Source organism: Muscardinus avellanarius (assembly GCF_963383645.1).
Source record: "Muscardinus avellanarius genome assembly, chromosome: 8".
NCBI classification, from domain to species: domain Eukaryota; kingdom Metazoa; phylum Chordata; class Mammalia; order Rodentia; family Gliridae; genus Muscardinus; species Muscardinus avellanarius.
Window position 1 is genome coordinate 14,152,624 of NC_137794.1, and position 22,139 is coordinate 14,174,762.

General features: G+C 40.8%; 1 protein-coding gene across 10 annotated transcripts in view; it reads right to left on the reverse strand.

Moving 5' to 3' along the window:
* The window catches only part of DST (dystonin), a gene marked incomplete at both ends in the record, with an annotated part of 523,923 nt that overhangs the window by 85,012 nt on the left and 416,772 nt on the right, over window positions 1-22,139 (reverse strand). For all 10 annotated transcript variants that reach the window (XM_080699914.1, XM_080699912.1, XM_080699907.1 and 7 more), the window contains one exon: window positions 18,942-20,413. In XM_080699914.1, the coding sequence (XP_080556040.1) occupies window positions 18,942-20,413 (1,472 nt within the window). The remainder of the gene's footprint in view (window positions 1-18,941; window positions 20,414-22,139) is intronic.

Consider the following 22,139-nt stretch of genomic DNA (forward strand, 5'->3'; position numbering starts at 1 on the left):
CCTTACTGGGCAAGGATTCTCAGAGGGTCTCATGAGACCGCATGGCTGACAACCGAAGCTTGGGTTTCAAATTAGACATGGAGAATCACTGGCAAGAAAATGGAGCAAGCCAAGAGGCCAAATACACAGCCTGAAAGATACAGGAACAGGAAAGGAAAAAAGACATAAGCATGTGCCAAAATGATTCGGATCCCTCTAGATCGAGTCCCCTCCATCCTTATAAAGAAGCTCACTGGTTTGCAAGAGGCACACGCGCCCACCCCATGGGTATGATCGCACACAGCAGCAGCACAGCGGCTCTGTTCCTACAGAATCACGGCATCCCAGCAGTAGCCCAGCACTCTCTCCCCAGCTCTCTACCCATCAGCTCTTCGTCCTGTGATGGACATGGGCTCTAAGGTGTTCATCAGAGTACAATTCTCATGCAAGCAGAAATTTCTGTTTTCCTTCTAGCATTTCTGTGCCCTAGGTCTATCACAGTGCATGTAATATGCAGCCAATAATTATTTGTCAAATTACTATTAGTATAGAAAAAATTGCATTTTTATCTTAGTGAAAGATCTAAACTCATCTTTATCAGATAATAAATATCTTTATCAGATATTTATCAGATAATAAATAAAAGATATTTTATTTAAATATAAGATTTAAATAAAAGATATTTATCAGATAATTTTTATTTAAATATAAGATTTTTTAAAATCTTATTTTATATTTTAATTTTTTATATTTTTATATTTAAATCTTTATTTAAATAAGATTTAAATAAAAGATATTTATCAGATAATAAATAAAAGATATCAGATAATAAATAAAATAATAAAAGATATTTGTCAGATAATAAATATCTTTATCAGATAATATCTTTAACAGATAATACTGGAGGTAGAGCTATGGATTCTTTCACAACTAACAAAAATGTCTGTAATATGGGGCTTATAGGATGCCAGGAGAAAAATAAAAAATACTAAGGAAGGAAAGTTTTAGACAGATATTAAGATAAAACATGGTTTGGGATTCTGAGTCCATTATACTAAAGAGCCTTACATACATAATCAATGAATGACTAACAGAATAAATAAAAAAATAATAAAGACAAATACTAAAACAATGCTTAAGAAGAAAATTACAGGTGCTGTATGAAAAATAATTTTAAAACCAGGCATGGCAGCACATGACTGTAATCCTAATACCTGGGAGGCTGAGACAGGAGGATAGTAGGTTGGAGAACACCCAGCAATGCAGTGAGACTCTCCGCAACCTCGTAAGACTCTGTTTCAAAAGAGAAGAGAAAAAAAATTAAAATAAAGGGCTCAGAGGTAGAATGTACCTGGGTTCAATCTCCAGGGCCACAAATAATAATTTGAAAGATGCAAAAAGATAATTTGAAAAGATGGTCAAGATCATCCCGTGTTGCTGTATGAATTAGGACACTGGGAACAGCAACCAAGTTAGTGACCGATGCCTCTAAAAGTCCCTCCTGGCTAAAAGGCCGACCTCCTTTTTCCACAGAAAGCCCACAGGGACACTTTCCACTGGCTAATTGCTTTTCTACAACAATGCTAAATATAAAAATTAATTGTAGACAATCAAAGAAATTAGAAGATTTCCCCTAATCACTGAGAATTTAAGTAGGTTTTAATTTTTCAAAAAGATGTAACTTTTAGCAAATAAATCAACAGAAAGCTGCACCAAGGTGGTTGAGAGAGAATTCGGCAGTGTGAACCCTTATTTCTTTCCTATATTACTAATAGCTTTGGACATGTTTAAGTATTTGTGTAAAAAAAAAAAAAAGGTGGAGAATCTAGGAAAACTGTTCTCCTTTTCATTCGAGGAACTTTCAGGGTGTTTAATGATTTAGAGAAAAGTTTTATCCTGTCTTGCAGGTATAGTTATCAGGACACAAAAACAAATGTAATGTTCTACTAAAACTGCTTTAATCTCTGCTCTTGGCTTTAAGTTGATATTAGGGGTTCTATATCAGAGCAGATACAGGTGTCTGTGATCATTTTCTAAAGTGCTACAGAATATACTCTAAAGATCAAAATCGATGACAACCAAACAGTGTATGACCTGAAACTTAATTACTGTCTACAAATGAACTGCAAAGTCCTTTAAGGGGGGGAAGGGGGTATTTTGCTAAGCTTTTAAATTAGCAGGCCATTTGCTGCATGCCCAAGAAAAGGGCTTCCTAGAGCAATTATTTCTTTCATAGACTTAGAGGAACTTTTGTGATATTGTTTAAATTTCTTATCTCTCAGCAGTAACAAGACACCTATGAAATGTTTCTTCCCTAAACTAACCTACAGCACACCAACACAGAGAAACTTAAAGAAAATAACCTCAGAGGCCAAGTTTACCAGAAGAGCTCAGTAAAAGGACTAAAATAGCTGAACTTCCATCTGAGTGGGAAGAAAAAAATTACAGGCTTGACAAACAACCTCTACTTACTACAAGGCTGCACCCTTCGGTTTCTTACCTCATCCAGCACTCACAAAAAGTTAGCAGCTCTAACGCCTGTAGAGACAGCACAGTGGCGGCTCTACTCCCACCGGGCAGAACTTCTGAGAGAAGAACTTTCAGCACATTAAAGAGCTCCTTCATTTGTCCTGCTTTGCTGACCACAGTATAACATTGTGTTTGTACCTTCATGAGTAAGCCTGTTAAAGCTTAATAAGCCCAATATCACTGTCCTTAAATGGCAGTGTCTTAAGCCACAATTTGTGCAAAAGCTTAACATTAACACAAATGCACAGTGGAGACATTCTGGATGGAGGGGAATAGACATCAGCCACGAAATCAATATCAGGACCCTAAACAGACAGTCCCTGCTTAATTTGCTATCACGATCAACTTATCGATCGCTGGCATCTCGCAGGGTGCTAGTCAAATGCCCCAAATGAGTGCCTGGACGTGTTCATTATTAGGAACCCTGGCCAGCACTCTGAAACAGCACCAGGGGCTTGGCATGGAGGAGGAGATCCATACTTCCATTAGTTTTACCTGGGCTGACTGCAAGCCATTGCGGGCTTTGTCCAACAGTCCTGCCTGGCCCCTGGTTTTTTGGGGTACTGCTTTCTTTCTTACCGGTATGAACTTCAGGGAACACTTCATCTGGGTCACCTCCACCTCCCCTTTCCATGCAACGCTGGGTTCTTCTGGATCACACTGTGTCAACGGTGTAACATACTCCACCAAACTTGGGTTACCGCACTCTACATCACTCTCCTCCAGGCCGGGCTGAGAGAGATGCAAGCCCTTGGTAGGTTCCCTACTTTGTGCTGTGATCTGGGATTCTCCGGATCCAGAAGTCGTCTCCTTGTCTCCAGAGTTAGAAACACACTCCTTTTCTCCATCTCTGGACGTAATCAACGGGTCAGGTTTAGCTCTCTCTTTGAAATCATTCTGCAGGCAACAGTTTTCACCAGGGATTTCCCTCGGACCACTGACGCCTTTTGTTTCCTCAAGGGGAGAAATGTCGTGCAAAATCATCTTGAAGTTATCATCAGGGTGGACACTTCCACATGGAAGCAATGGGATTTTCTGTTCGCTAATGGAATTAACAGAAAAAAATGGTCTATATTGCTCTGTTATATGAATGTCTTCAGCAGAAGACAAGCTTCTGATTCGGGACTGGTCTCCAGTTAAAATGCCCTGCTTTTCTTCCCTCTCTGCTGGAGGGCTACATAAACCAGAGTCATCTTCTTCTGAAGTTAGAGAATTAGTACCCCACCGGCACTTGCCGGCCTTGGAAACAGCATCTGGCATATCAGTAGGTTCAACAAAAGAACTTTCACTTTTGTTTGCATAATCCATAAAATTGGCAGGGACAAACATTCGCCATGACCGTCTGTGCTCTTTCTTTTCTGCGTGGGATTTGGCTTTGGGTAACCCTGTGGTTCGAATGATATCACTATTTAGTTTGAGCGCATCGAAGATCATCTTCTCGTCTAGTTTGTTAGCTTCGCGGCCTCTCAGCTCAAACACACTGGAAGAAGTCAGGGCACCACCGTTAGAGCATAAAGAACTAACATCCAGTGTTCTGTGACTATAGGGTAAAGTCCGGTCTGTAAAATGCCTGGAAGACAGGCTACCTTTTGAGCCAGAGTCTATCTGTTCGTTTAGTCTAACTGTGTCGTAGATGGACCGCTGTGGGACGTAACAGTCTTCAATATTTAGGTCCTCTTCCTCTTCACCCTTCCCTACACACGGGGGATTCTGACGTAAACAGTCTGGTCTGCTCAGTGGCTTTCCCATTTCGTAGCTAGTCAAAACAAAGATTGCAGCTCGGGACCATGAACGTGCGAAGTAAGGTAAAACATCTTTCAAGGAAGCCTGCTTTTTATGCTGGAGCACTATGAAGCAATTTCAGCATAAAAACAAATATCCAGATTATGCACATATAATGCACGTCGTAACTTATGAGGTGTTCAAGGTCATCAGCAGTGCGGTCGGTCGGTGTAAATGCGAAGGTCCTTTCACCTGGTTGATTTTAAAGTGCATCGGGAAGAGAGGACAGAAATCTCCCTCTTCCACCTCCCCCACCCCCAGAGTTCCCTTTCACACACTCCAAACGACAGGAAAGCAAAACAAACACACACTTAACAGAGGCTCAAACACTCCGAACATTCCATTGTCAGTCCGCTGCTTCCCTTTTTAGTCTAATTTCGCATCTGAGGTTTCCAGATTAGAATTTCCAGTGAGCAAGCATTCCAACAGGCTCAGTGTTAATTTCAGCAGAGCTCCGGTAACTGTAATCCACTTAAAGACGGCTTGTGAGGCTCCATCTCCTTTATAAAGAAACCATGCTTCAGAAACTTAAAAAGACAAACACGGGGACCACGCATGGTTCAGATGAAGGCACAGAACAAACAAACAAATCTTCAGAGAAAAATAAGTCTCATGTAAAAAAAAAAAAAAAAGTTTTTTTTTCTTTAACTTCTTTTTGGAAGAGTAGCTATAAATAATCCTGATTCAAAAGGCAGCTTTGCTTCCCGTATTAAGCTTCTTCGAGGCTATCCAGAACGACCCAAAAGCGTGGTGGTGGCGGTGGGGTTAACCAGGGCAGTACAATCCCGCATTGGCTTAAAGTAAACAGAAAGCACGTTGTACTATAATAAGCGTCCCGGTAAAAAATTTTCCCCAAAGATTCTTATCTGCTCCTCAAGAAGGCGCATTCCACCTGAGGCGCTGGCAGCGGCCGCAGACTCCGCTCCCTCTAAGGCACTGGCCGCCCCTGCTCCGCCTGCGCCCCGGCCGGGCTGCCCCGGGCCGGAGAGGTGCTCGCGCTGCTCAGCGCAGCAGGCGCCCGGGCGGGCATCCTCTCCGGCCGCGACCTCGGTCTTTGGGCGACATGGCCGTCGGGGTCCCCGGGCCGCCGCTCGCTCTAGGGCTCTCGGGCGGCTTGACTCGCAGTCATCTTCCCTCCGACTCCTCTCCTCCGCCCGAGCCGGCGCAAGCGGTTTCAGGGGGAGGGACCTCGAGGCCAGCCGGGCTGCGGAGGCAGCAGCTCGGCGGTGACATCAGCGCGGAGCGGCGGCAACCCCAGGCTCCTCGGCCTGGGACCGGGTGGGGAGGGCTGGCGGGGGCTCAGCCCGCTCGGGCGGCCGCTGCCTGGCAAGGGGGCGGCCCCTCGGCTCCCCACCTCTCAGCTGAAGCCCAGCCCCAGGGCAGAGTCTGTTGTGGAATCGAACAGTGTCTGCGAATCAAAGCGCAGATCACTTTAACGTGCGGTGTTTTGTCATTCCCTTTTAAAACCCAAGTTCAAGTCTAACTGCTCTCCGGAGCAAATTCCTACAGGTGCTGGGCCAGAGCGCTGCAGACAGGGGTATCTGTAGTGGCTACGTTTTTTATTTTTTTATTTCGGTATCGGGGATGGAACCCAGGGGCTACCTCCGAGCTACATCCCCAGCCCTATTCTTTATTCTTTATTTTGTAACAGGGTCTCACTGAGTTGCAAAGGGCCTCATTAAGTAGCTGAGGCTGTCCGCGAACCTGCGATCCTCCTGTCTCAGCCTCCCCAATGCTGGGATTCCAAGCGTGCGCCACCACGCCCGGCTACAGTTGCTACTATTCCACGCAGTCCTCTAGAGATGAAAGCCCCGGTCCAGCTAAGATGACAGTGGCAATTGACTTTGCACGTTTATAAATCACATCTATGGATTTTTATCTATTGAACACACACCCTTTAAAAATAGTGTTTTAAGGTTAAGTTCAGCAAGCCAAACTTGAGCTTTTGTAGAAATTACAAGGTATCTTTGTTTTGTTTTGGGTGCTGAGGATTGAGCCCAGGAACATTCTACCTCCGAGCTAAACCCTCAGCCCTATTTTATTTTTTTATTTGAAACAGGGTTTCACTAAATTGCTATGGGCTTCACTAAGATGGTGAGAATAGATCTGAACCTGCAATCGTGTGCCACCACACCCCACAGAAATTACAAGCTGTATTTAATATAGCCTATCCATTCTTCAAAAAAAAAAAAAAGCAACAATGAAGAGCAGCAGATAGCTAAAAATGAAGGCAGATCTGGTTTTTTATAGTCTCATAAAATAATCATTAAAACATGAACCAAACAGTACTGACCCCAAATGAAGAAGGGAATGCTAGTAAAAACAAAGCAAAACAAAACAACACACACACACACACACACACACACACCTTATATTTTCTCCAGCAATTTTACAGAAAAGATGTGGAAGGAAACTTTAGTACCTTCAATGAGAAAATGTTATCCAAAAATATCTTTATAAACCTACACATTAAAATTTTAAAATTTAACCAGAACTCTATAGGTAACTGATCCATTTAATAATTACCAGTTGCAACTCAGTATGTGGCCATCATTAAGCTGAAAAAATATAGTCATCTCTAACAAAAAATATGTATAAAAGTATCATCAATATCACAATAGCAATGCCCATTTTTCATGACCAAGAAATGTTAAGTGAGACTAGCCAAGCACTGAAAGAGAAGGGACGACATATGTTTTCTCTAATATGCCCAAACTAGGGACTATTAGGAATACCAGAGGGACTGCAGATAATGGAGGGGAAACCTCAGCAAAGCTGAAATGGAAGGGTAGGAGACGAAGAAGGCTGAGGTTGATTAATGGAGGAGCTACATTCGAATATGTGTAAAAGTATGAATGCAGCATGGTCAAACTGGACACTCACTGTTGACCACGCACAGTCTGAATGTATGCCATTTTAAAAATGATCCACATAAAAATAAAAAATAATAAAATAAAAAGAAGTGGAACAGTGGTGGGTGTAGTGGTGCTTAGGAGGCTGAGAAAGGAGGACTGAAGGTTCAAGACCAGCAGATAGTAACAAGACTCGGTTTCAAAATAAAAAATAAGACAGGGCTAGGTGTGTACCTCAGAGGTAGAATGCCCCTGGGTTCAGTATCTCCCCCCACACACAGTGAAATATTCCAACAAGGACCTGATCCTGCATTATTCAAGCACATAGGCTATTATGAGGTACTGATGGAGAAAGAAAGATGTACACACAGCTACCATGTCTGAAGTGGGTAGGAACAAGTAAGGTCCACAGGTTTTAGTCTGAACTGCCACAGTCCTCGTATACAAGCCTGGAAAGCAACCTATTACGGCAATACTAATATAGTTTCCATGAAACTCATTCATAAATAAAGTCAACCATTCAATAAATAGTGCGCTCACTCTGCTGAGTGACAGTGAGCACGAAGGAAAGACAGCAGAGTGGGGAGCACAGGCAGGAAAAGGGGCGCCACGGCTTGGAAGCAGGGAGTGCTATCTGAAAATATGCTCTGGTTCATCATATACCATTTACTTAACTGAATTCTTTTTTTTTTTTTCTTTTAAATTGTGGTACTGGGGATGGGATCCAGGGGCATTCTACCTCCAAGTTATACTCCCAGCCCAACTTTTTATTCTTTAGTTTGAAACAGAGTCTCACTAAGTTGCAGAGAACTTCACAAAGTAGTTGAAGCTGGCTGCGAACCTGCGATCCTCCTGTCTCAGTCTCCCGAAAGCTGGGATTACCGGCATGCACCACCACACCCAGCTCAGCTGAATTCTTTTAAAATTGATTTCAATTTATTAAGCCGGGCATGGTGGCGCACGCTTGTAATCCCCGCGCTTGGGAGGCAGAGACAGGAGGATCGCGCAGGTTCGAAGCCAGCCGCACGCGCTGGCTTAGGAGACCCTGTTTCCAAATTAAAAAAATGTAAAAATAGGTCTGGGAGTGTAGCCCAGAAGTAGAAGGGCTTCCAGGAATCCCAGTACCACAAAAAATAAATAAATAAATAAATAAATAAAAATAAAATTGATTTCAATTTATTATATTCCACCTCAAGCTAAAATTGATACTATTAATGCTAAATTGGGATTGGGATAGTCGCATATATCTGTTATTGAAAATCACATTCCACAGACCTATCTTGATAACTAAAGAAATCACAGAACAGAAATGAACTAGTTTATTTTTTCCTCTCAAATTTGTTCTATATGGGTACTCTAAATCTTAGAGTTGCTAATGTTAATAAAGTCAAGATATATTAAACTGTGTTAAATATTAATCACAATATTCAGGGTGTTTATGTTTTCATGAAATACATAATGAAACAGACGAGTGAAGCTTTCCTGAAAAATTATAAACAATATTATTCCATAAACAGAGAAAAGAATCATAATTCTGTTTTCAAAAGTGTAATTTCCCTTACTTTACATCCAAATGTGATCCAACTAAACCACCTCCTAAAACAGATGATTTTGGGAAAGTGCACTAACTGTATTAATAATAAGCAAAAGAGTACCAATCTGACATTTTTATATTTCTAAAGTTAAATTAAATCAGAAAAATGGAAATCAAAACTACCCTGAGATTTCACCTAACCCTAATTAGGAAGGCAATCATTAAAAACACAAACAACAACAAATGCTGGTGAGGATGTAGAGATGTGGGAACTCTTGTATATTGTTGGTGGGACTGCAAATTAGTGCAACCACTTTGGAAAACTGTCTGAAGGATCCTCAGAAAAATGGGAATGAACCAACCATAGTACTCAGCAATTCCACTTCTGGATATTTACCCAAAGGAAGAGAAACCAAAATACCAGAATAATGCATGCATATCTATGTTTATAATCCCACAATTCACAATTGCCAAACTATGAAACCAGCCAAGATGTCCATTTACAGATGAAAGGATTACAAAGCTATGGGCTAGGTACACAATGGAATTTTTCTCAGCCATAAAGAACAAAATTATGTCATCTTCAGGGAAATGAACGAAACTGGAGCACATTATGCTAAGTGAGATCAGTCATCGCTAAAAGTGAAAAGTCGATGTTCTCCCCAATATGTGGAAACTAGGGAGAAAACAAGATAGGAGGGATTCCAGACGAGGAAAAGAAACTTTAGATCAGTGAAGAAGGGGACTTAAGAAGGGTGTGGAGAGGGGAAAGAGAGAAACACCCTATACATTTGATGTACATTCATAAATGTGTGAAAGTCAATCACTAAGCCAAACAGGAGGAGGCGGGAGGGGGAGGGAATGGAGTGGGAATTGGGGAAGGGCTAAATGAGTGATGTGTTCATGTATGCCCCTACCATCCTGTACCTCATGAAGATGGATGATTACGGTGTTCTAATACATTTTTAAAACATCTTTAAAAGGGCAAGTTTCCAAAAAAATGTTACCACCAAGTACAACAATAATGAAAAAGCTAAAGACTAATTTTATCAACTTACATGTGGATCCTTAGAAGTGAATAACTGAAGATAATGAGTTAGATGCAGAGTGAGTGGAAAAGGTCTGTGTAAATAAACGCATTTATTATCCATGAAAACTGAGTAAAGTCCCTTTTGCCCCAACTGCTCTGGAAATCCAGCTTAGAAACTAACACAAGATTTGTGTTTTGTGCTGCGAGTGCAAAGATGGCATTAAGACTGACGCTTTCTGTTGTTCTTTTTAGAACAGCGAAGCCATTGGCTAATGAAGACTGAAAGCATCCTACAGTTTTCAAACTAAGAGACTTCTCTACATAAATGGCTAAGGGGTTTTTAAGGCTGTTCATCAGATAGCTATTTATTTCATTAGAGAGTAGTTTATATTTAAAAGAAAGCAGAAAATTCAGACACTACCACAAAAGAAACACGTTTAGAAACCTGAAAACATGTACTGTCTGATCTTGGGAGTTTATCTTGATGTGAACCTGATGAATATTTCAATGAACACTTCCTCTGAATTACCACAATACTATGAGCATGCTTTTTTCCCTCTTTCATACAAGTGACAATAACAGAAGGTGATACTATAGAAAGAGCTTATTGACTGAAATATATTCACATCAAGTATCTAAAAGTTTAGGTTTTTAGGCCGGGCGTGGTGGCACACGCTTGTTATCTCCGCGCTTTGGAGGCGGAGACAGGAGGATCGCGGTGGTTCGAAGCCAGCCTCTCTGGCTTAAGAGATCCTGTTTCCAAATAAAAAAAATATAAAATAGGTCTGGGAGTGTAGCCCGGAGGTAGAAGGGCTTCCAGGTACCCCAGTACCGCACACACACACAAAAAGTTTAGGTTTTTAATTTTAAAAATCCAGCAAGGAAAATCAATGCATACATTAATGATCCCATTCAATTTCCTTTAGAGAGACAAAACACAGTCAAAATCTGAAAAAAAAAATACTTTTCATATTAAAATACAGACAAAAGAAAGAAAAGGATCTTGAAAGTACAACAGTTAGAGATTCGTGGAAAGAGGGCCCTGAGCACAGAAATACTTTCAGGTGTCCCGCTCTTTGAGTGGCTCCAAAAGCTTTTCACTGAATTCACAACCAAGCGTTCACATTCACCTGCTCTGCGCTACTATTTAATAAGATCAGAGATCTAGGTAAACATTTAAAAACATTTATCAGTAACAGTCTTCCCATAAAACCCCCAATGTATCATTTCATACCAACAAAGCAATTCTTTTCTCCTCTCATATACATAAACACACACACACACACACACACACACACACACACACACACACAACTTTCCACATTAATAAAATAAATAAATTACGGAGGTCTCCTTTTAACTAAGAGGCTTGTAATAATACCAGTAAATACTAAGTTTGCCTGGTTTGGGGTTGTTTTTTTTTTTTTTTTTTTTGGTCACCTTAAAATACTGATATAAGTTTATTCAATTAAAACAAAATGGCACCAAAAGCAACAGCAGCAACAAAAACAAAAGAAAATCAATTTTACAAAATCTCGAGTTGGAACTACCCGCAGAACACCTGCTATAATTCCCCAATCTTACCTGAAGCAGCAAAACAAGACTATGAGACATAAGGGCATTGGAGGCAAAACCAGAAAGAGGAGCCACATTTCCAAGCTCCCTTCCATAGCCCTTCCAGATTACTACTGTATATTCTTTGTGTGATACAGGCAGCCATCTGTCATGCCCAGTACAGGTGGGTAAGAATAGTATTACTAATACCACAATAGATTAGCTCCAACCCTTAAAAGCTAGGTGTGGTCTCCGCATGGGTTTGAGGGAGGGTGTCTTGCCAAGCAGATGTGGTATTCTTTTATCCTAAAATCTTAAATGCTACTTTGATGTGGTTTGTTCATTAATGTGACTCTCCTATAAAAGTCAGTTTCTATAGTGCAAATATTTTCCCCTTTAAAATCACCAGAAGAAAGTAGCAGATAACCACCTAGCTAATAGAATCTCATTAACGAAACTCCAGTTGATTAAGAAATTTTCCCTACCAAAAACCTCTTCTTTAAACAGCTTCATCTAATTTCCCCCTGTTCTCAACAAAATGGAGAAAATTCTTTATTAACCTCAATTCAATAATATGAATATAATAAACACTGCTATTGAAGCGCTCCTTGGAAACAGTTTAATCATATCTTTAAAAACATGCTGACGTCATTGAAAATGTTTTCAGATCATTTAAAAATACCTGAATTAAAAAATGTGTACCCAAACTGCCTGACTTCGGTGATATTTTGCCTAGCCCCGTGATACTTTGCATTTTAGTTACTCAGTATTCAAACATTGATGCCTGGAGCTCAATGATGCCTTTACCTGGACCAGAGAAAAGTTACCACAGGACAATTAGGCATGTGTTCCGCCCCGTGTTTCAACTTGGTTTCAACTTGGCTTAAAAATCCTCTGTTCTATATAATGCCATTTCCATTTTGAAAATAAAAATTTTATCTTCAGTTCAGAGAGACATGGCCCAGAGATGTTTTCATTTTGAGGGAAAAAATGAATTATAATCAGGCCAGCAGTAAACAGAAAGCAGGGTCTGAGGCAACCTTTTTTTTTTTTTTTTTTTTTTTAACCCTGGCCTAGATAGAGGTACGGCAGAGTACAGAATATATACAACTACGTACATTCATTTAAATATCTAGTTTCTTTGATCTTCATGGAAATTGAATCAACTCAATCTGGTGATAATGATTACTTCATGATGATCAGAAGATCTGATAGGCCATTAGTGACATCATAGGAATTACTAAGACATATTCCTTAAATATACTATAGTCAGTTACATATGTCTTTGATAAATAAAAATGTGGGAATGTCAATATCCCAATAATTTATCTTCAAATGGGAGGTAATATTGAATTGGAGGGGGGTTTCAAACAGGCATTGGGGGCAGAGAGAACAACAGAGGGGCTTTCTTCCTGCCAAGAGATATAAGAATCTACTCTGCTGCTCAATTCACCAATTGACAAAAATGTGCACAGAACTTAATTGTAATAGTAGGAAGATATAAGTATCAAAATGGTACTTTGAGTTACCAAAGTGTAGAAAACACCTCAGTCTTTAGAAATGTTAGACCAATCACCAGGATTCAGAACTAGGAAAACATGTGACCACAGAATATTTATACAATCAAGACTTCCGGGAAGATGGCGACCGAGAAAAGCAGGGCTTAAGAGTCCCGCTAACAACCAATCTCCATTACCACAAAAAGAGCGCCTTTCATAGCCAGAAAACACCATCACCAGAAAAACAAAAAAAACCACCAGGCTCCAGAGAGAAAGCGGACTGAGAACAGAGATCAGGGCCACAGAGGAGACACACGCGCCCGAGGACGCGGCAGCAGCGCCATACTGCCGGCGGCAGCGGCGAACTCAACAGACGGCTAAAGCAAGCCAGGTGAGCCGCTGCGGAACAGCCAGGCGGGATCTTTCGGCGCAGACAGCATTTAAAGCTCCCAGTGGCTGAGCTCAGCACACGCTGCAGGGATTCAGAGTGGAAATCAAAACCAGAGAAGAAAAAATACGCCAGCCTCATGGCCGAGGGCGTGGCAGAGGCGCCATATTGTCACCGGCGGTGGCAGCAGCAGTGAATTCACCGAGTCCAGTACAGCTACATCTGCGTACTCAAGAACAGTGAGTCAAATTGCGGGCCACAGAGGAGAAATCGCAGTATTGGGCCTCCTGGGACTTGACCCAGTGAGGGAGTGGTGGTGGCAGAGATATCACACCATAGGAGAACGTGCAACCTGGCACCCCCCATAGTTTAAAGCAGCCTCTATCGACTCCCTGGGTCGAAGACTCTGTGATACAACCCAGTAAAGGAGTAGTGGGGTCTGAGATAATACAGACTCGAGATCCAGAGCACCTTAAGTGAAGCCATAGTGACCCAAGGGAAGAACCCAGAGAAGGCACAAACCTCCGAAATCATGGGAAAGAGGAATAACACTGGAGTAATGAATGTGCACAACCCCACAACATCTGAACCTGATAAAACAGAAAATCAGAGATTTCTAGAAGATCAAATCAGGAAAATAACTGTAGAAATAATAGAGGTGCTTCGAAAAGAACTCAGAGAGAGCCAAAAAGAGATAAAGGATGCAATTAATGAAGTAAAGGCCTCAATTCAAAGCACAAACAACCGATTAGACCACATGGAGAACAGAATCTCGCTCTTAGAAGATGAGCAATCCAAAAATGAATGCATAGTTTCTAATCTAGAAAAAAATATCCGACAGCAGGAATCTGACATTGAAGAAATATGGGCCCATCTTAAGAGAGCTAACCTAAGAATAATTGGAATAGAGGAGGGAAAAGAAAGTGATACCAAAGGGATCAACAATCTCTTCAAGGAAGTAATAGCAGAAAATTTTCCAAATATAGAGCAAGAGGTTGATACACAGATCCAGGAAACTTATAGAACTCCCTTTAGACAGGATCGGAGAAGAGGATCCCCACGCCACATAATTGTCAAAATGACCAATGTGGAAGCCAAGCAGAGAATCTTAAAGGCAACAAAAACAAAGGGCCAAGTGACATTCAGAGGCAAACCAATTAGAATCACTCCAGACTTCCCAAACCAAGTCATGAGAGCCAGAAGGGCTTGGAGTAACATATTCCAAACTCTGAAAGAAAACAACTTCCAGCCAAAAATTTCCTATCCAGCAAAACTTTCTATCAAATTAGATGGAGAAATAAGAAGCTTCCATGACAAACAAACAGAAACTGAAGGAATTTATGTCTTCAAAACCAGCGCTAGAGAAAATACTCAAAGAGATTGACTACAAAGAAGAAATAGGTAACACTCACCAGAACCAGAGAAACAAGATTTTCCATCCAACAGACAACTAAGATTGGTTATCTGTGGAGATTCATTATTTATGTTAGTCTTTTACCTATCTCTAAGTTGTATTGTTTGCCTTTATTGTTGTTAATTTTTAGGATTTCTAGTTGGAATATTAATATACCTTCAGATATAGCATTTGGAAATATTTTATCCAATTCTATTAGTAACTTTTAACTCTGTTTACATTGTCTTTGGATATACAATATTTTCTTTTATTTTTTAGGGAGTTTGTATATTCTTCTGTTGCCTGTGCCATTGAAATCATATCCAAGAAATCACTGCCAATTTCAATGTTGTGAGGTTTTATGACCCAGATTTTCTCCTAAAAGTTTATAGTCTTAAGATTTATATTTAGGTCTTTTATCTATTTTGAGTTAATACTTGTATATGGGATTAGGTAAAGGTCCAATTTTATTCTTTTCCATGTAATTATTATTTTTCACCAATATTTAGTTAAAAGATTATTATTTCCACCACCAAATGTTCGTGGAAACCTTGTCAAAAATAACTTGACAATATAGGGAAGAATTTAGCTCTAGGCTTGTATTTAACTCCAATGGTCTATATATCTGCCTTTAGAACAGTACTACACTGTTTCAATTATTGTAGCTTTATATGGTTTGAAATCAGAAAATATATATCTGCTAGCTTTGTTCTTTTTCAAGATCATTTTGGGTATCTAGAATTCATATTCCATATTAGGATAGATTTTTTTCTGAAAAATAAATATATAAATATATGACAGTTTCACCTAAAAAAACAGAAAAAAATATGCTCTAGTAAGAAAGAAAGCAAAAAGAAATATTGAAATGCTATCTTTAAATCATCAAACGCTTGGTATCAGACAAATGAAACTGTTATGTGAGATTATCATTTTTAATTTTGGATAAATTGCTATAATGCTAGATGTCAACCACTAAGCCAAGCATGGGAAGGAGGGATGGGGAGAGAATGGGGTGGGGATCGGGTGGGGGCTGACTGGGCGATGTGTGCATGTATATCTACAAAAGTTTGTATCCCACTATGATGTATGAATACAGTGCACCAATAAAATAAAATTTAAAAAAAAAAGAATATTTATACAATCAAAAAAAAACAGTTTAAGAACTTCAAGCTAACTAAAGGTAGCATCAACCTATTTTCAAAATCTCAGACTAGTTTTTACTGAGAGTAAATCGAGACATTTGGCTTAGAATACTATTTGTTTTGTTGTTTTTGCTTTGTTTGGTACTGGGGGACTGAAACCGGGGGCATTCTACCCCCAAGGTGCACCATTGGACCTTTCTATTTTATTTGGAAAAGGTCTTGCTTGCTAATTTGCTGAGGCTGGCCTTGAACCTGTGATCTTCCTGTTTCTGCCTCTCAAGTACTGGGATTACAGACATGCACCACAATGTCTGGCTTTTAGTATTTGTTTTTAATCATTATGATTGAGTTGGCACCTTAGACATAAATGACTTTTGTCCTTATAGGGAGGTCACTGTTAAGTGCTATTTCTTAGGTTAAATTTTAGGGGGGAAAAAGGAAAGTGTGAAAGTGTGAAAAGTTGACATAAAGCACTGTATTCTTTCCACCAAAACATCCAGGCTCTGACACTTAGAACCCCTGGGACCTTGGGAAAGTCATCTCACCTCCCTGAGCATTGGCTTCTGTATAATAATAAGCCAGGAATGGTGGTAGGTGCCTATAACCCCAGTGCTCAAGAGGCTGAGACTGGAGGATGGCAGGTTTGAGGCCCGCCTTAGCAACTTATCAAGATTATGTTTTAAAATAACAAAAATAGGGCTTAAAAAATGTCTTTGGATTCAGTCCCTAGTACCAAAAAGAGAAAGGGGAGGTAGGCTAATAACAGCAACTTTCTCTCATGACTGTCAAGAGGGTTAAAGATGTAGAGTTTAGGATGGTGCTCAACACATAGTCCATAATGAACTTTGTTATAATGATGAGATTTTTAGGATACACACAAATGGAATGATTGATTGTATGAACTACTATATTTCTTTACCATAATCATATCTGTGTTCTTTGTTTTAGGTATGGCACATTAATATACCATCTGCACATGATCTGTCCACTTGAAAACTTTTGTTTTTAAGCGACTGGATTTCAAGACACTAAAAGCATGGCATGATATTCTTTATTACTGAACTTCAATACGTATCAATTAGCTCCTTCCAAAACAATCAGAAAGCAAGCAACCCAGCATGCTAAATGATTTATTTTAGGAGACATGGTCACTCTGTTTTTCTTCACAAACAAATAAGACAATTTCTGTAGCTATTAATGGTGATGATGCTTTTGGGGTGCTTTTTAGTTTGCAAAACACTTTCACTGCAATGAAATTCTCCTATCTCCTCCTTTGCTTTATTTTCAAGTCTCCAAGCAGAGGACCACACGTTCCACCGTACTTGTGCTTGGAGACACAAGGGCAGAGGCAGCCACGAGTATCGGTACTTTGACCCATTTTCTTATGGTTCATTGAAGCAGGGAGTAGAAATGAAGACCTACTCTTCACACAAATTCACAGAAAATATAGACCACTCACAGCATCTCATGAAGGCATTATGCATGGCCACATTTTAAGAGTAAAAAGAACTGCTTGATCCCTGTAATTTAAGCTTCAAGGTTTTGTCAGAATTCTACAGAAAATTCCATAGTTTTCTGTCCAAGTCAGTTATTCCTAAGGACTCCCTGACTTTAAAGCAGCCATTGCCACAGAATTATGCTTTTTAAATACAGAATTCTCTCATATAGAATCTTAATTTTGCAAATCAGAAATTCACAGCATAATGAAGTAAGCAAAGTCAACAATACTCAAGATCTAAATGTAGAATCTCCCTCTCTTTCTTCCTCCCTTCCATTTCTGGTGGTACTTTATTTTTTATTTATTTATTTATTTATTTATTTATTTATTTAGTGAAATGAATCCAGAGGTATTCAACCTCTGAGCTCCATCCCTAGCTCAAAGTATTGAGATTACAAGCATGAGCCACCACACTGAGCTCAGAATATTTTTAAGCCTTGAAAAAAACTGGACTCCAAAGGCATTTAATAAACAAAAATTCAGTCACCTAAATCACATTATTAAAGGGAAGCAGAGTTAACCGTGAGCCAGCTATGACAGCACAGAATTTGGAAGTCATTTTATTTATTCTCATTTCCCATGGGAAACGATTTGTACTTTTTTGTTTGTTTATTCTTGTTTTGGGGTTTTATGGTGCTATGGACTGAACTCGGGACTTCCAGCATGCTGAGCTACGTCCCAGCCCATTCTGTAGTTCTCCCAGTCCTGTTTTTGTTTGGTCTCAGTTTATTCTCTCTGGTGTAGTGCAACTTTATCAGTTTTACCATAAAGTAGAACACATGTCATGAAGAGAACAGGACCGTGGTGACCCACGCAGGGCAGGGCTTGCTTGATGTTTAGGGCTCTCTGTGTGTACGGCCTGTGCCTTGCTGAGGCACATTCCATGAGGCCATTCCAGTGACACTAAAAGCAGGCCACCAGTTTATGTTCCATTCATTGAGTATCATTGGGGCTTCCAAGTGGCAGACATTTCTTGGCACTGAGGAGCTGATAATCCCCACTTAAAAATAATTTACTCCTGATCCTCTGAGGTATGAGCCTAGGATCTTTGTTTTACAAAGCCAGAATTACAATATGGAATGCCACACTGCCTATAAAAATATAAGCTTTTATTTATTAATTAATTAATTATTTATTTATTTATTATTTACTTATTTTTTGGTGGTACTGGGATTCCTGGAAGCCTTTCTATCTCCGGGCTGCACTCCCAGACACCTATTTTATACTTTTTTATTTGGAAACAGGGTCTCTTAAGCCAGCACGGCTGGCTTCAAACCTGCGTGATTCTCCTGTCTCCGCCTCCCAAGTGCGGGGATTACAAGTGTGCGCCACCACCCCTGGCAATATAAGCTTTTAGAAAAGTTTGCAGAAGAAATTAAGAAGGATGACAAGACTATAAAAAGAGGAGGAAAAGTCTGTATTTCACCACTAAAGAGACTGCTGAGGCAAACATCCCAGAAAAGTTCAGAACACATTTCTGGTCATTACAGATGTGAACTGCGGATGACATCAGAATGTCAGCTGCAGGCTTGCTTGGAACTTTCTCGAGCGCCCTCCTGGCCTCTTGATGGTACTCAAGCCTCGTCCTATGAGGATCCAGATCCTTAGGGAGCTTGGAACTGCCCCGTGTGCCTGAGCATTGATCCCAAATGCCCTCATACATCATATGACAGTTGTTCCTAAAGGTTCTAAAAGGGTAGGCAATCACCTTTCTATACCAATTAGAGACATTTTCAATAGTAAAAGCGAAGAGTTCCCTACCTTGAATACATTAAGCTGCTGATTAATTGCCTCCGTTTCCATGCCAACAGGACCCTGTGACTCTTCATGTTCTTCGGCCTTCTGAAGCAGAGTGGAAAATTCTTTCAGTTTGCTGTAGAATTCTTCAAGACGCTCCATCGTCGCTCCCACCTGCTCCTCTCGGGCTTGTGCTCGGTCCAGCAACTTGTTGCACTGTTTGCTTAAGGCCTCCAAGTCCCTTTTGATTCCAACAAGGTCAGGAGAGGTTTCTTCGGTGGCCAGCATCATCTTGCAGGTTTTATTGGCGTTGTCGTTGCTTGCTATGAGGGCTTCTAGTTTCTTCAGAAAGCTTTTGATGGCCTCCTGTTGCTTTTGCAGTGTCTCTACGTCTCTCCCTACCGGAGCCATGCTATCCAGTTCATCATCAAACTCTGCAAACTGAGAGAACATCTCTCGGATGGTGTTCTGGAAATGCCCGATGCCCTGAAGCTTGGTTTCTAAGAATGAACACTTCTCATCAACCTGCTGACTCAGTGTACTGTGCTCTTGTGCTAAGGATTCTGCTTGCAATAAAACATCAGAGATTCCCTTCGAGTCTGAGGCTTCTACCACCAGGTCCTGGGCAAGCCTTCGGGCCATGTCTACCTGCGGCTTCAAGGTCTGCAGTGACTTCTGCTGAGTCTGCAACATGCTCAGGTGCTTGTTACTGTGAGCCTGGGGTCCCAGGGAATCGTGGGCGTCCAGCTGTTCCTGTGCACACTGAAGCTGCCTTTTGGCCTCTTTGGAAACCTCCTGAAATTCTTTAAACTTCTGGGCCATGTTCTCCAGGGACAGTTTCTTGCTGTGAAGTTGTTCAGTGACCGTGTCTACTTTCTGGATCAGGGCTTTATTCTCGGCGGTAACAACCTCTTTATCGACCTCACATGCAGAGAGAAAGCTATTGGCCGTGTTGTTCAGTAGCTCTACCATACCAAAGTGTTGGTCCATCTCCTTCTGCAGAGACTTTAACTTGGTGACCGAATTCTCCGCGTCAGCGGGATCCAAGCAAAACTTTACTTCATCCAGGTTGTTCTGACATTTGTCTATCCATGGCCGGAGAGTGTCTACCTGCTCTTTATACTTGAGAGCTTTTCCCAACGAATCTTTCAACTTTTCTTCTCTTTCTTTCACCTGCTTGTGAAATCCATCCCAATTGGTTTTGATTGTGTTAAGCCGTAACTGTACAGCTGCCTTCTCCGATCCTTGTGTTTTTAGTAACAGATTTTCACCTTCTGCAATCGTTCTTTCATAAATATTAGACTGGGCTGCCAAAGTTTTACTAAAGTCTTTCTGATCTTTAACTAATGACTCCAAGACATCGAGTTTGGCTGATATTGGATGCAACTTGTTTTGCTCTTCTTTCTTCTTATCCAGCCAAACCTGAAAGTCTCTGGACATTTGCTGAAATTGATGAGAGCTTGCACAGGCTGACTGAAGGTGCTGGACGTGGTTCTCTAAAAGCGAAATTACGGACATGATTATTTTGCATGAAAAATAAGAAAAAATCTAAAAAGAAAAATAACAAAATCTGCACATGAATATACAGAATTGTCTGAAAGGGAAGACTTTTAGCACTGACTACAAAAAACATAAGTGAACTTAAGTAAAAAAGAAGCAAGAGGCGGCCAGGCGTGGTGGCGCACGCTTGTAATCCCAGCACTTGGGAGGCTGAGACAGATGGAGTGCAGGTTTTTGGCTAGCCTCAGAAACCTAGGCCATCTGTAACAGGAGACCCTGTTTCAAAATGAAGGGCTGGGGGTGTTGATCAGAGGTGGAATTCCCCTAAGCTCAAACCCCAGTACACCACACACACACACACACACACACACACACACTCTCTCTCTCTCTCTTTCTCTCTCTCTCTCTCTCTCTCTCACACACACACACACACACACACACACACACACACACACACACACACACAGGAAGCAAGAGGTAAGTAGGAGAATAATGAAAAAACAAAACCAAAGGTTATGGAAATAATTAAAACAGCATGCAGGGGCAGATGTGTTCACTGGGCCCATCACTTGTTTGGTTAAGTGATTAGTGTCTTCCCTGTTTCAGTATGGGGAAGAGAGAACTGAAACAGTCTAGGTTCTATTAACAAATACACTATCTCTTATCAAACAGGACTTTTTCGCTTCTGTGACTTGCAGGGAACACAGATGTTTAATTATTTGTCTAGAGTCTCCCAGCTCTGAAAGGTGAAGTCAGCATATTAACTCATGCAGTTTCTATGTGCTACTTTATATTGCCTCAGTGTCAGATACAGACGTAGTCTAAAACGGCTGCTATCATCAACAAACACAACCAATAATTACAAAACATAAATTTAGTGTTCACTAGGTGCAAGGCCTAGGAACTAGTGCTACTTTCCCAACAGAGTGAACATAATGGCAAAAGGTGGCCTTCTTTGGCAAGACCCTCCTGAGTTCCAACAATGCATCCCGCTGCCTCTAACAAATCCTGACACATTTGCCACAGAATTAGTGCTATAGCAGGTAAGCGGGGAAAATCGGGAAAGTCACACATTTCTCAAGAAAAGCATTTTTTGATAGAATCAGAAAAAGTTAACAGAAGATGAGAAAAAGATACAAAACCCTCTTGAAAAACTATTCATCTGGCCGGGTGCAGTGGCGCGCGCTTGTAATCTCCACACTTGGGAGGCTGAGACAGGAGGATCACACGGGTTCGAAGCCAGCCTCAGCTAATTAGTGAGGCTCTCAGCAACTTAGTGAGACCCTGCTTCCAAATAAAATATTTTAAAAATGTGTCTGGGAGTATAGCCCGAAGGTAGAAAGCCCCTGGGTTCCACCCCCAGTACCACACACACACAAAAACCTATTCATCTCTATTTATTTAATTTTCTGGTGAAATAAGTCAGTGCTACCCAGTAAAAACATTCACATCTTTTAAAAACCAATTTGGAATACCTGAAATTTTTTATGGTGCCATGAGTGTATGGTGCCAGAACTCTCTGTGTAGGCTAAACAAGTGCTCTACCACTGAACTACATCCCCAGCCCATCTTAATGGGCCTTCTTCAAGTGGATTTTGCCACAGAACATGACTCTATGGTCTGACCCATGTGTGCATAAGAACACAGGACTGTTTTCCATGATTCAATGTTCAGTCTCCTCTTCACTTAAGCTCTCAATGGGGCAGGGGCTCCTGAGGGCCC